At 30.5% G+C, this 13810-nt stretch overlaps 1 protein-coding gene across 1 annotated transcript in view; it reads left to right on the top strand.

Annotated features, from left to right (window-relative positions):
• LOC148615512 (cleavage and polyadenylation specificity factor subunit 5-like) overlaps positions 1 to 12493 on the top strand; it is a 29535-nt gene extending 17042 nt beyond the window's left edge. The window contains exon 7 of the mRNA XM_088581779.1: positions 11946 to 12493. Coding sequence (XP_088437905.1) covers positions 11946 to 11967 — 22 coding nt within the window. The 3' untranslated portion in view covers positions 11968 to 12493. The remainder of the gene's footprint in view (positions 1 to 11945) is intronic.
• The last annotated feature ends 1317 nt before the right edge of the window (positions 12494 to 13810 follow it).

The following is a 13810-nucleotide window of genomic DNA, read 5'->3' as shown; positions in this document are numbered from 1 at the left end:
TATCATTTTTCACTAATATATTGTATATATCAGTTAACCCTTTCTTACTTCTAATAAGGTTTTGAAATACAGAAGGGATAAATGGTCTACATAGAATAGTGGTACCTTTTATAAAATTTTTCACTGCTGATTTTACAGCTGCTCTCAAAGAGTAATCAAGGGAACCAAGGTAATAGCGGTAATCAAAAGAATGTAATCCAGGGACACGGAAAGCAGACATACACAACAAAGAACATACAGTAACTAAAATCATACATACAAAGTAACAAAAGCAAATGAGCAACTCGGACTCCACTAAAAGCTGGGAGCATGGACCAGGTGCACCGGTAGGGTAAGCGTCCTCTGCTTTTCTAGAAACACCCGCCGAGTTGCTCATAAAAGTCAAGTCCGGGGTAGACAAACGGGGAAAGGAAAACTATGACCCGTTGAATAAATCCGTTTTCATGGTGCAGATGGATACACCATAACGATCCACATGATGACTTCAATCTTGTAGCAACATAACCCTACTATTGTATTTCATAACATCAATATTTATTCCATACTTTTGTTGTAACTGTTCTACATTAAAAAATGAACCATCAGAATTATACAAATCATTAATATAAATAATACCATGTGCAAACCAATCTTTGAAACATGGTGGCTCATTATCTATTTTAATTATATTGTTTAACCATATAGGATTTGAAAGAAATTATTCCTAACTCGTGTCTCTTTCTCTGTCAATTATCATTTCCCAAGATCTTAAAACATCTTTCTGAAAATAATTTTTTATCTTATGATATAACTTCCTTATGTAGGCATCACCACAACTAAACAATTTGTTTTTGTCAACATAAGACATAAAAATATTTTGCCATTTACAATTTTTTTTTGACAAACTGTTCTGATCCAAGTTGATTTCAGTGCATTTATAAATACATTTAAATTAATCATTTTTAGTCCATCTTCTGAGTATTCTTTACATAAAATATCTTTTTTAACCTTATTGACTGGTGAGTTCCAAATAAATGTAAACATGAGGTCATTTATTTTCTTGATAGTTTTCATCATCAGGATTTGGTAAAGAAATTATCAAGTGGTTTAGCAGAACTAGATACTATGACTTTAATTCTACCAATATCAGTTACTTTTTGGCCACTGTTTTAACAATGATTTGATCTGCATAATTCTGTCAAAATAATTTATTTTAACTACTTTGTTTAGATCAATGTCAAAATTCACACCAAGTAGTTTTAAAGATGTTTCACCCCAAGAAAGATTTTTGTCTGAACACAATATAACACTATTATATTTTTACTCCCAATCCAAATTACTTTGGTTTTAGAAAAATTAATATTCAAGCCAGATATTTGAGCATACCAATCAAGTTCAATAAGAGATTTACTGTGAGATTTTTCATCCAAAATTAAAGATATGTCGTCAGCAAACTGTGACATTTTATGTTCTGTCTGCAAAACCTGAATACCCACATATCCTTATTACCACGAATCTTGATAGCAAGTATTTCTGCACATAAAATAAACAAGTAAGGTGACAGAGGATCTCCTTGCCTACATCCATCTCCAATATGAAAAAAATCTGAAAGATTTCCACCCTGAATAACAGCAGATTTTATATTTTTAGTAAAACACTTTAACCCATTTAATAATAGATTCACCAAAATTAAACAACTTCAAAACACAATGTAAAAATTTCCATGAAATCGAATCGAAAGCTTTTTCAACCTGGTATATCTTCTTCCTAATATGCATAATATCATGAATAAGTCAAATATTTTCCCCAATATAATGCCCGCTAATGAAGCCTGTCTGATCAAAGTCAATCAATTTGTCTAAAACTTACTTAAATCTGTTTGCAATGATCGCAGAGCCTGCATTAAGCAATGAAATGGGACACCAGTTTTTAAAAAAAAATGACGAGGTTTATTCCCTTTTGGTAGACAAGTAATAATTCCTTGTTTCTGAGTAAGAGAAAGTTCACCTGTATCGTAACCATAGTTTAAATATTCCACTACAAAGTGTTGAAGATCTTTCCAAAAAAAATTGAAAAATTCTGCAGAAAAGCCAAATGATCCAGGTGTTTTATTGTCTTTCATTTTTTTTCAATACACCACCTGCTCGATGGATGGTAAATTTACCCTCTAGATTGTTTTGTTCATCACCAGTTAAAATGCTATATTGTGTTTGACATAAATCTTTTTTTAAATCATTCAAATTACAACCAGTATAAGAATTTTTACATTGATATAGGTTTTCATAAAATAATTTCACTTCTTTGAATATTTTAAACTGATCTGTTATAACTTGACCATCATCTTTTTCTACTTTTGGAATAATTTTACATACAAAATTTTTTGATTCCAATCCACAAAAATATCCTGAAGGCTTTTCACCTTCTTCCACTCATTGTACCCTTGACCTAATTTGTTTCCCTTTAATCTTTTCTTTATGTAGATTTTCAAGTTCATGCGTCTTACTTTCTAATTCATCTATTCCTGCTTCAAACTGCATAATTCTATTTTTCAAGTCACACTCTTTTTTCTCAGATTCCTTTTTTTTAAAACTAGAATAGTATTGTTTCACACTAAGCATATATTTTTTTATATTCTCAGTTTTTTACACCTGTCTTTCTAGATGGGGCATATTATTGTATTATTGAGTAAAGTTTTCCATTTTGGCTTAGTTATTGGTCCGAGGCGTATCCGAAGTCCAATATTTCTAGACAAGACCATTTACTCAGCCAATATGGTAAATCTTACGCAATTATATCTTTATTGACTAACTAGTGCAATATGCTAAGCCAATATGGATTTTAACCAGTCCAATATGAGGTATTGGCTGGGTAAAAGTCGTATTGGACGGCTAAATCCTGTATTGGCGCACTTTTGTATTTTGTATTGGCAGTTTTGGGCTAATATTTGAACGTAAGTCAATAATATGGTATACTGGTGTCAGTCCACCATTCACACTTTGTATGATAACTCAAAAATGCTTCCACCAATTTTGATGAAACTTTAGTGAATTGTTTCTTTTTGTTGAGATGGGCTCCTTTTAGTAAACTTTTTATTTTACTTTTTTGAATTATGGGATTTCATTCCTACAAGCATGGGGGTGATTTTCTGTTTTCAGACTTTAACTCCGTAATGGTTGCACCTATTTTCATGTAAATATGGAAAATACAGTACAGAAAGAGACATACAATGACATATCTTTTTAGTCTTTGAAGATATTGTTATATTTTTCTGCATTTAAAGGAGTAGAGTTTTCCACTTACAATACAAAAAGAAAGTAACAAAAAAATCTCTAATGGAAAATTATATTATTGAGAACCAAAAGTGGTATGCCACTATGTTGGTATTCAGTCATGGTATGTCTCTGTCTGTCTGTAGTTTGTTAAAAGTGTGCTTCCTTTACAATTGTTATAAATTTCATATTTTCCTTTTTTGAGTTTTTAGACTTTATTCATAAAAAGGATATATTTCTCATAATTATACAAAGTATACATTTTTTTTATTAATGTAAGCTCTTTTATTTTTATTTAGTATTTGATCACAACCGAAATTCAAATTTTTATCAAGCTTAACTTTTATGTCCATATATGTCCTATCTGTTCTGACCTCTGCATAGATATCTAGTTGTGTTTTGTGAAGCATTTTATTTTAATAATCATTGAAAAACCATTAAATAGTAATACTAAGAATAAATTTTGTAGATTTTTAAAATTACTTTCATGAAAATATCATTTTTCACATATAAAAAAGAACATTTTTAGTTCTTTATTTAAGGTAGCATATAAAATATTATTTAGGTAAAAATAGAGGGTAGTACTATACTTATAACACTGCTATAAGTTAATACATTGTACCTAATTCTGATCTAATGCTTAATTTCTTAATGACTGAAATTTTTTAATTCAAAAAAATATTTGTCTGTCATGAGCAGAAACCCTTATATTTCAAAGAAAAAAAGTTTGAATTTGGATATATTGAGACTTGATTGCACTAATTAACATTATATAAGTAGCCGTGGTTTATCAAATGTTCCATGTATAAACAAATTTGATCATTCACAGTGTGAAATAAATTTGGTAATATCAGTTAGACTTTCTCCCATCAAACTCATAATCCACTGATCATAAAATTTATTTATGTTGCATTAAGTTAAGGAGAAAATCAATATAATTAGTACAATTATAAATTGGTGAATAACCATTAATTACCAACACATGTACACTCATTAAATCTATGCATTCTTGGGCACTCATCATTATATTTTGGTTGTTCAGTGTTTCCAATTAATTCTTCATATTATCAATTAGCTACATTAATTACATATATATTGGAGAATTCATGCCTTGTTAGAAAAATTCAGAAAGGGAAAAAAATCCATTGTGCTTCATTAATATTTTTATGTTGGTAACAATTGGATTTTCTTGCAATTTCTTGAATTAAACAACAATTTCCAGTATTATTTTCTGGATGAAACTACTTGTTTTGTCTTGAATTGTTGAAGGAAGTTTTCTTTGTTAGATGGACATTAGATTTGATGCTGCAACACAAAGGCATTTAATTTCAGTCTGACACATAAAAGGCAGGGATTAAAACAATGTCATCATTTTTTATGGAATATTTCTGGAAGAAAATTTGAAGATTGGGATGATTTGCATACAATGACAGTGATGACACTTGTGTATTCAATGAGTCACAAGTCTCCCATCTGTCTGAATTCTTCTTCATTTTCAAATTTCCTCCCGTCCTGTCCTAATTTGACGTAATAATTAATCCTTTTTTGGACATTATCCATTTAAGTCGTCATGTGCTGTAATGCTTGGTACTGGGACAACAAAAATTAATTGCATTTTATGTTATGACAAAATGTGATAATTTGGAATAGTAAGGAAAGCTGTAATAAAAAATCATTCCTTATGGGCAAAAATTTTCATTTAAAAAAGATCATTGTCATTTTATCATTTTAGAAGAAATTTAATAACCACAGATTTTCCTTTATAACAATGATCCATAACAAATTTATGTCCAAATTGACAGTTTTCTTGATGAAATATTTCATTTATAGCTATCTTCACATTAATTTTGTTAATTTTTATATCTGATCATAAAATATGACCTGTTCCTAGTACTATTAAACTAATCATGTTGCTTAAGTTCTATAAGATTTTGGAAATGAGATAGAAAATTTGATGAACATTTTACAACCTTTTTATGTTACAAACTATTGTTCTGAAAGTGTCATTTAGTATTAAATCGTACAAATTTTAATATCTTGTATACACTTGTATTTTCATAATTTAGCATTTATTAAATATGAGTGTTCATTACAAGCATTTCCTAGCTGTTATTTTACTGTTAAATAAATAGCATGTATAATTCAGAGACTAAAAAAAATAATTAGTCAACTGTCCTCTGGAAGAGAGAGTAATCAAGGGAACCAGGATTCTAACAGAAATCAAAAGAATGTAATCCAGGGACTAAGACCACACATGGAAAACAAACACAACAAAGAACATTAAATAGCCAAAATAATACATACAAAGTAACATAAGTAAATGAACAACTCGGAATTTACTGAAAACTGGGAGCATGGACCTAGTGCATGGACATAGGAACTTGTTTTATTACTTGTATGATATTTGCTATCAATGCCCATTTAAATGTTTTTATTACTTGAATGATATTTGCTGTCAATGCCCATTTAAATGTTTTTATTACTTGAATGGTATTTGCTATCTATGCCCATTTAAATGTTTGCCTAAGTCGTGTGATGTTCCCACAAACAGAGAAGTACTTTTAAAAGTATCTTCTCACTTTTCAGTACTAATTAGATGACTTTTGTCTTTAAATAAACTAGAATGGTTGTATTAAATCAACTAGCACGATGTCTTCGTAGATCTAAATTATGTACTAGGTAAAATTAGAATTTTATGCAGAAATCCAACATGTTTTAGTAGCAAATTCAGCAGGTTGGGACGTCATTCCTGAGATTTATTTTTCATTTCAAGTTTAATCATTTATTGTTCTCTGTGGGACATAAAGCATTAAAATTGAAAATTCATCTCAACTTTCCATGTGAGGATGTGCTACATGTCTTATTAACTGGAATTAATGTTGTAAAAAGGTGCACCATGGTATTGATTGTGGAGATGTGACCGTGGATACACTCAGATTTATAATGATAAATGATTAACTTTTACAGTTACAATTCTGTCTTGTCATTAAAGTAAAAGACAATGAGTTATCTATCTTAATTAACACTGATACAAGTGTCGTTGATTTCACATTAACCCTTCCCAGAATCCATCATCTGTCAATTATCTCCCTTTGTTGAATCAATATATCACTACATACAAGGCAGTGTTTGTTTGAACCGAGATTTTTTTGTAAAGTAATTAGTTACCCATTTTAAACTATTAAATTTAAGGGTATATAAGTTTTTAGGTCCAACTTTGGGTCCAATTGTTAGACAAAAAATAATTGTTTATCCTCCAATGAAATAACCTATGCAGAGTGATGAAGCAGGAATATAGGTTCCACCTTAAAACTTAGTATGCTTGGGCTTGTGAGTTAGTGTAGTGTCTAACGCTTTCGCAAAACTTCATTTTTTCATTGCATGGATATATTAGTTTTTACAACTGAAAAGATCAGTGGTCAGTTTCACAAAAAAAAAATTCTGGTGTAACATATGATGCCATAGTGCTCTTTATTTCATTACTTCTGACAAATTTTACACTTAAGCTTTTTGTTAAATCAACTACACTGTTTTAAGATTGTATCACAATTTGTGAAGTCCATTATTAAAGAAGTTCGACTGATGAGAAAAAAATCATTACTTTATGCCTACAATTGAATTAAAGCTTTGCAATCTTTGACCTCCAATGGCTTTTTTAATTGCATATTGGTCAGAATATCCATCATCACTGAACAAAGAATTGACTTCTCATTTTACTCAGCAATTTAGGATTAAATAACAAAATAATTTGGATTATTTATGAAAACTTTTAACTGCCATCACATGGAGTAAAGATTTTGTTACTCAGTCATTATAAATAGAGAGTTCTACATTTACTTGGCTTTATGGAAGCCCCTAGGCTACAAATTCCATTATTGAATTAAAAAAGGAGTCATTAACATGCCTCATTATAATGTTGTAAATTATGGATAAAAAACTCCAAATTTAAGTTTGCATTGTATGATAATATGGCAGGTTTTGTCTGGGTCTCCTGACATCTTTAAGATTTGTAATCCATGTGATTCATGCTCTTGAATCATGGATTTCAATTGTTTGATCAACTGCTTAAGATTTTTTCCTTAAGAATACACACTTCCATTGTTCATTTGGGAATGGATATTTAAGTGAATGTTATAATTATTTAGCAGAGGGGTGGTGATGATGTGAGATCTGATTAGCTTTTATCACACGGCAACAGTCAGACAAAAAGAACAAACAATGGGATGAGACAATACTTTGTCAATTTAGCTGACAGCATTATTGTCAATGCTTTTAACAAACTCTTAAGGTTTTTTTTAAATTGCTGAAGGAAAAAAGCATCTGATTATGGTGTTACATGTATTGGTATCTGTTATAGTCAGTATTCTTTACTCTTCCAATATTTAAAAATATTGAAGAATAGTTATAACATTTTATATCTATATATAATGTGTTTATTTGTGTTAAAATGAATTCTTTTATTTTTATTCTATTGAATTTAGTTTTTGTTGGTATTTGTCTTAAGAGTTTTTTTCTGTCTTCATTATAAAGCAACTCCATTAATTTATAGATACCATGCACTGTGGACTGTTGCTTCACATAATTAATGGCCATGGCTGACCATTGTTGTGGTTTGTACAACAGTTGGTCACTTAGATCAATCACAAGCTTGACCAGTTCACACAGAAAATGTGCATATCTATTAATAATTTATTGATCTGGACAAAAGTTATGATTTAATTGTGTTGAGTTCTGACAGTTGAAAAGTTCACACCACTGCTGGCTTTATTCTAAAGGATCTCTTCCTGTAAAAAATTGAGCAGAGAGTTATTCTTAAATTTTAACTAGTAATTATGACATTTGATAAAAGTTAACTCCATTTTCAACTGACCAAATGTGTTGGTTCTATTCCGATTGTTCTATATTGAAACAAAAACTTTGTTCTGTTGAAAATTTATTTTATATTGATATATACACTTCATTATCAGTATTGATATAAACATATATTCTTTATTGATATTTCTGTAAAATGCAAAAAAGTGTAGTGAGCGTAATTGAGAGTTTTTAATGATTGTTCAATAGGGCTATTCTTGAGTAAATGTTGGTTTTCAGTTTTTCTTTTCAAAACTTTGAACTTTAACCTCCAAGGCAGGTGACTTTCTTAGAACTAAACCTTCGAAATGAGGATAAAAAACAGATTTTTGTTTATTTAGTTTCTTGATAATTAGGAAACCATGAATTTCTCCTTGTTGTTTTGTTTGAATGGTTAAATTTTATTTTGAATGTTGCCTATGAATTTTTCTCATTTTCGGGAATGTTAAACAGTCGTAGGAAATTTACATTTTACTCACCCATTAATAGGTCAGCAGAAATTAACCTTAGTAATGAGAGCAGCTTGAGAGGGGATTGTCTTACAATAACGGTGATCAGCAACAAAATATTGTCTTATAGTTACTCTAATCAAAAAGTAAAGATTGTCATAGAATTACTCTGATCATGACGAAAATATTGACATAGATTTACATTGTTCTAGTTTTACTCTGAACATGAAGGAAAATATTGTCATAGATTTACTCTGATCAGGAAGTAATTATTGTTATAGAACTACTCTGAATAGGAGGGAAAATGTTCCAGATTTACTCTAACTACAGGAGGAAATTTTGTTGTAGTTTTACTCTGAACTGGAGCAAAGAGTACCCTAGATTTACTCTTGATTAGATGGTAATGATTGCCTTAGAATGACTCAGAAAAGAACTCTGATTGGGAGGAAAAGATTGTCATAAATTTACCTTGATAAAAATATGAGAAACTTGTCTTCTATGGCCAAAAAGTCATCAGGTGAGCTCAATTTAAATGTCCCAAACTCACCCTGGCAGTGTCCAGTGTTCATACTTCTGTACTGAGGTCAAAAGGACTGGATTGTCCTTAATTTACTCCATAGACTGATAGATTCTGGGCAATAGTCTGATGTATTCCGGTAGCTAGTCAGGTGTTTGCATGAGTGTCCTAAAATAACCCATGACAATAAAACTGAACAATGGCAAGTTGTGGGTTCTGTACTGTTCTGTACTGGTCAAGAAGGCAGCCAGCTGTTGGCTGGAGTGTCCTAAAATAACCTTGGTCAGTTAAACCCTGGACAATGGTCAAACTACAACCACCTGCTGATTATAAATTATAGATGGTCAACTGGTCAGTTGCTTTAGAAAGTGTCCAGTTGCCCAGAACTAGAATATTTTTGTATTAACTTGATTGTTTTGGTCATAATAAGATGATTCATAAAAGGTTTGATCTTTAATAAGGAAATGGTGATTTTATTAAGAATATGATCAGTGTAATTAAAGAATGTTAGCTGGTCACATCTGTTGTCCTTCTGTATATATCCTGAGAGTTGTTGTGATGGTACAATCACTCTGGTGGTAAAGAATGTGAAGGAGTAATCAAGGGAACCAAGGCTATAGCTGTAATCAAAAGAACGCAATCCAGGGACAAAGACCAGACATGGAAAACAGACACAAACAACAAAGAACACAAAGTAACTAAAATCATACATACAAAGTAACAAAAGTAAATGAGCAACTCGGACTCCACTAAAAACTGGGAGCATGGACCAGGTGCACCGGTAGGGTAAGCGTCCTCTGCTTTTCTAGAAACACCCGCCGAGTTGCTCATAAAAAGTCAAGTCCGAGGTAGACAAACGAGGAAAGGAAAACTGACCCGTTGAATAAATCATGGTGCAGATGGATACACCGTAACGATCCACGAGTTCATGATGACGATCATAAAACTTCTGTAGTGATGACTTCAATCTTGTAGCAACATAACCCTAGTGATAACACACTTACATACCGAGCATGCCCACACAATTTGGTTATTTAGCACTTCCTACAATATCACAGTTCGATGATTTATAAAAATGTATCTACAAAAGCGTATTTAAAAATGATTCAATTAGTTGAAATTTGTACTTATATGAAAATGTTGCAAAAAAGAAGGAACTGAACGGGAAATATAACAAAAGTTGAAATTCGGATAGACATTGTGTATGTTTTCTCGAATATGGCAAAAATTTTATAAGGACATTTGCAGTAGAACAAATGATAGTTATTGATGTTGACAGATGGACAAATCAAAATCACAAAAAGATGATATTTATAATAAATAAATGCATGCAAATATAGTAATATTTCATGATTGGTGAAAGACCTCATACCCTACTATTTAAATCAGTTAGTGTCCAGGGACAAAAGACTCCTACATGGTCCATTCAAAAGGATGGCCCCTGAACAAACATTGTAATTAAATTGTAGATTTAGAAAAAGAATAAATCAGATACACTCATTAAATTTCTATTGTAATTGACCATCAAGGAATCATTGTTTGAGAAGTGTGATTAAAACATTCTACTATATAGTTTTATGACTGTATTTTTTAGAATGTGAACACGTGTCCGTAGTTTGACTTAAACATTTCAATAAATAGCAATTTAGTGGTATAAATAGACACTGAATTATCTTGAAATGAAAGATTATTCAAAAGAAAATAGAGGAAAAAGAGGTATGTAATCAAACATAGGATCAAACAGACATTACATGTACCGTTATTGAATGGTTGTTTATTATTAAAAATATTGAATAATTAAAATTATTTTTAACCTCTGTAAAGTTTCAGTTTCTTTTTTACTGATTTGTTTTCTTAGAAATACAATAGCTTAACACTGTGGGTTTAACACTGTGTTTGATTTTGCAGAATGACCATCATACGTTAACTATTTTCAACAAAAATCAATATTTATTATAAATGAATTAAAACTTGATATTTGATGTCTATAAGATACCAGATAAGCCAGTTTAATAGTCCAGGATTATCTCTAGTGGATTCTCCAAGTAAAAGTCAAAGCAACATAAAATTAAAGATAGAATCTGATACGTTTATTGTTACCGAGATAATGTATACGGAAGTCTCTAGTAACTATAGTAGTATTAGGAGGGATAGATACAATCGTGTAAAATAAGGCAAAAATTGTATTGTTCACCAGATGTGATGGGCGTGGTTCCCTACACATTAGTTGATTCTGTTGTATTTTATGTTTACACTGGGTGAAATTAAATTAATGCCAGCATTAGCCCGTTACTATAATTATATTATCAAGATCTTTTGTCAAGTTTTGCTGCACAAAACGTAATAAATGGTGGCTGATTTGTTGCATGTCGAGTCGTGGGTTATGGGGGGATCATTGTTGATTTAGCTATGATGTGAATTTGTATTTTATGTCTGGACGAGGAGCCAGACCCCCAGGGGATTCCTCTCTTTCTTCAAAATAATGCATTTTCCCAAGAATTTGATGGCTTTAATAAAGTCAGAACACAGACATTGTCACAAAAATTAAACATTATCATCAGCCTGAAAGGTTTTAATTGGACCAAATCGATAATTGGTGGGGGAAACTTCCCCATACTCTTGAAACTTTCTTTGTTTAGAAAATTGTCTCAAGAAAAAAAATCTGTGAGCGAAAGAATTGAATAGCATACAATTAGTTAGAATTGATGTGGAGATAGTTGTTAGCGACGTCCTCAATTAGACTTCATCATGCAAAACTCCAGAAAAAATATGGTCACTTTAGACAAAGCAATGTCAAAAAAGGAAGAAATAGACATTGTGTAGAAGCTCTTAATCATATCATAATGCATTGATATTTTTATTTTATTGTTATCATTACAGGTTTAATTTTATCTACAACTAGAATCAAAGACTGGTTGAGTTAGGGCAGCAGTGTTATACAGAATCTTCATTGACTTTTTGTCGTTCAGTAAAGATTTATCATCTTTAAATCAGGCTGACTTATGAAACACTTGAATTATGGATGAAAACGTAAACCATGATTATAGGAGTTGTCTTATCTTACATTTCTATGAAAATGTTTTTTTATGTAATGTATGTATGTGTGTATATTACTTTTCATCAGTGAAGCATGGGTATATCTAGATGTACAAGCCGTGACAAAATTTATATTACACATGTACTTTACATGCAATTTCAGTTAATTTCTGCATTTTGTTAAGTACATTATATCAATTTTACACCAGGACAGAGTTTGTTGTGTATCTGTTTTGTACCATTTATGTCACCAGTAATGTGCTGTTTATTGCCATAATTTTCATTTTGTCACCAATCATTTAATGTCAGACAAGTCTTACATATTGTAAAAATCATGTGTACATTTGTGTAAGTAACGTTTTATTCAATGTTCATTAAAGTCTTAAACTTTGTTCGAAATATTGAAAAAAAAAGTAATGGCAAAACCAAGATCCTGGGAAAATATCCGAACAACGCAAATACATATACAGCATTGTCATTTATTGGCCACAAATCAAAAGTAAACACAATTCTACATAAATAAGACAAAACTAGCACATCTACCACAAGTCAAGTATTAGACTAATTAAATTAAAACTATATAGACAAATTGTTCAGACCATATTGACATTTAGACCTTACGTAAGGTCTAGGCGATTTCCAAATCATTATCATACACGTTTAGTTATCTCGAAATCTGTAAATTAATTAAAACATATTTACAGGTGTTTTTTTTAAATAGGAATTAGATCAATTTACATCATTTATTATTACAGGTTGAACCTGAAAGCATTATTAGCAAACAAAACAACTTTATCTTGCTCACTGTAAATGCTTTTGGAAAGGATGAACATATGTTTATATTTTGAATCTATTTTTATGTCCTGTTGCACTTTCTACCTTTTATTATATATTGAACACAAAGTTTGAATGTTTAAATAATGAGAAACCACACGGTTAACATCATATAAATTCAAAGGGAATTGGACGTTCGGTGTAACCATGTCAGTATTTTCGAGAATTGCTGCATACTATTTGTAATATCAGGAACATATACATGTAACTGAATTGTGGCAGAACAATTAAAAAATGATGGTGCAATAAAATTTATGATACAAAGTGAGTAGTGTTACCTGATAATCAAAATTCCTTTAATGAACTAAGGGAAATAACAACATTAATTAATTGGCCGTGGCCATCTTGCCGGATCCGGTAAAAAGCTTACTTCATGTCATTTAGCTATTTTGCCTGATCCGGTAAAGTAGCTAATATAATCTTATTTGGCTATTTTGCCGCCAATATTTAACAAAAATACAAGACTTCTTACCAAAGAGTTAACTACAGAGTTATATATATATATAGTGCCATATATAAATCCTTGTTCATAAATACAAAACTTCATAAACATAGAACTGATGGTGTAGAATGAAATTTTATAAAAAGTCAGAAAATTTTGAATGAAAAGTATAAAATATTAACACATAAATCAAAGTATTATAAGAATTCTAACTTAGAAATTTGCAGATTCAATAGGTATTATGGACATTTATTGCTTCAATTGCATTACTACAAACAAATTTCATTTTATCGGCAAAATTCAGTAAAACTTAAGTTAAAATTTTTGAATGAAGATTTCTAAAATTGTATTTATAAAGTAAAAAAGAAATTCCAATATTTAAGTGATACAGATTTCTTTACATAAAATATGAATGTAAAATACGTTAAAATTC

The sequence above is a fragment of the Perna viridis genome, chromosome 5 (genome assembly GCF_037379345.1).
Source record: "Perna viridis isolate PV_CMFRI_1.1 ecotype Kerala chromosome 5, ASM3737934v1, whole genome shotgun sequence".
NCBI lineage: Eukaryota > Metazoa > Mollusca > Bivalvia > Mytilida > Mytilidae > Perna > Perna viridis.
The sequence above is the reverse complement of the archived record's forward strand: the minus strand, read 5'-3'. Positions and strand labels throughout refer to the sequence as shown.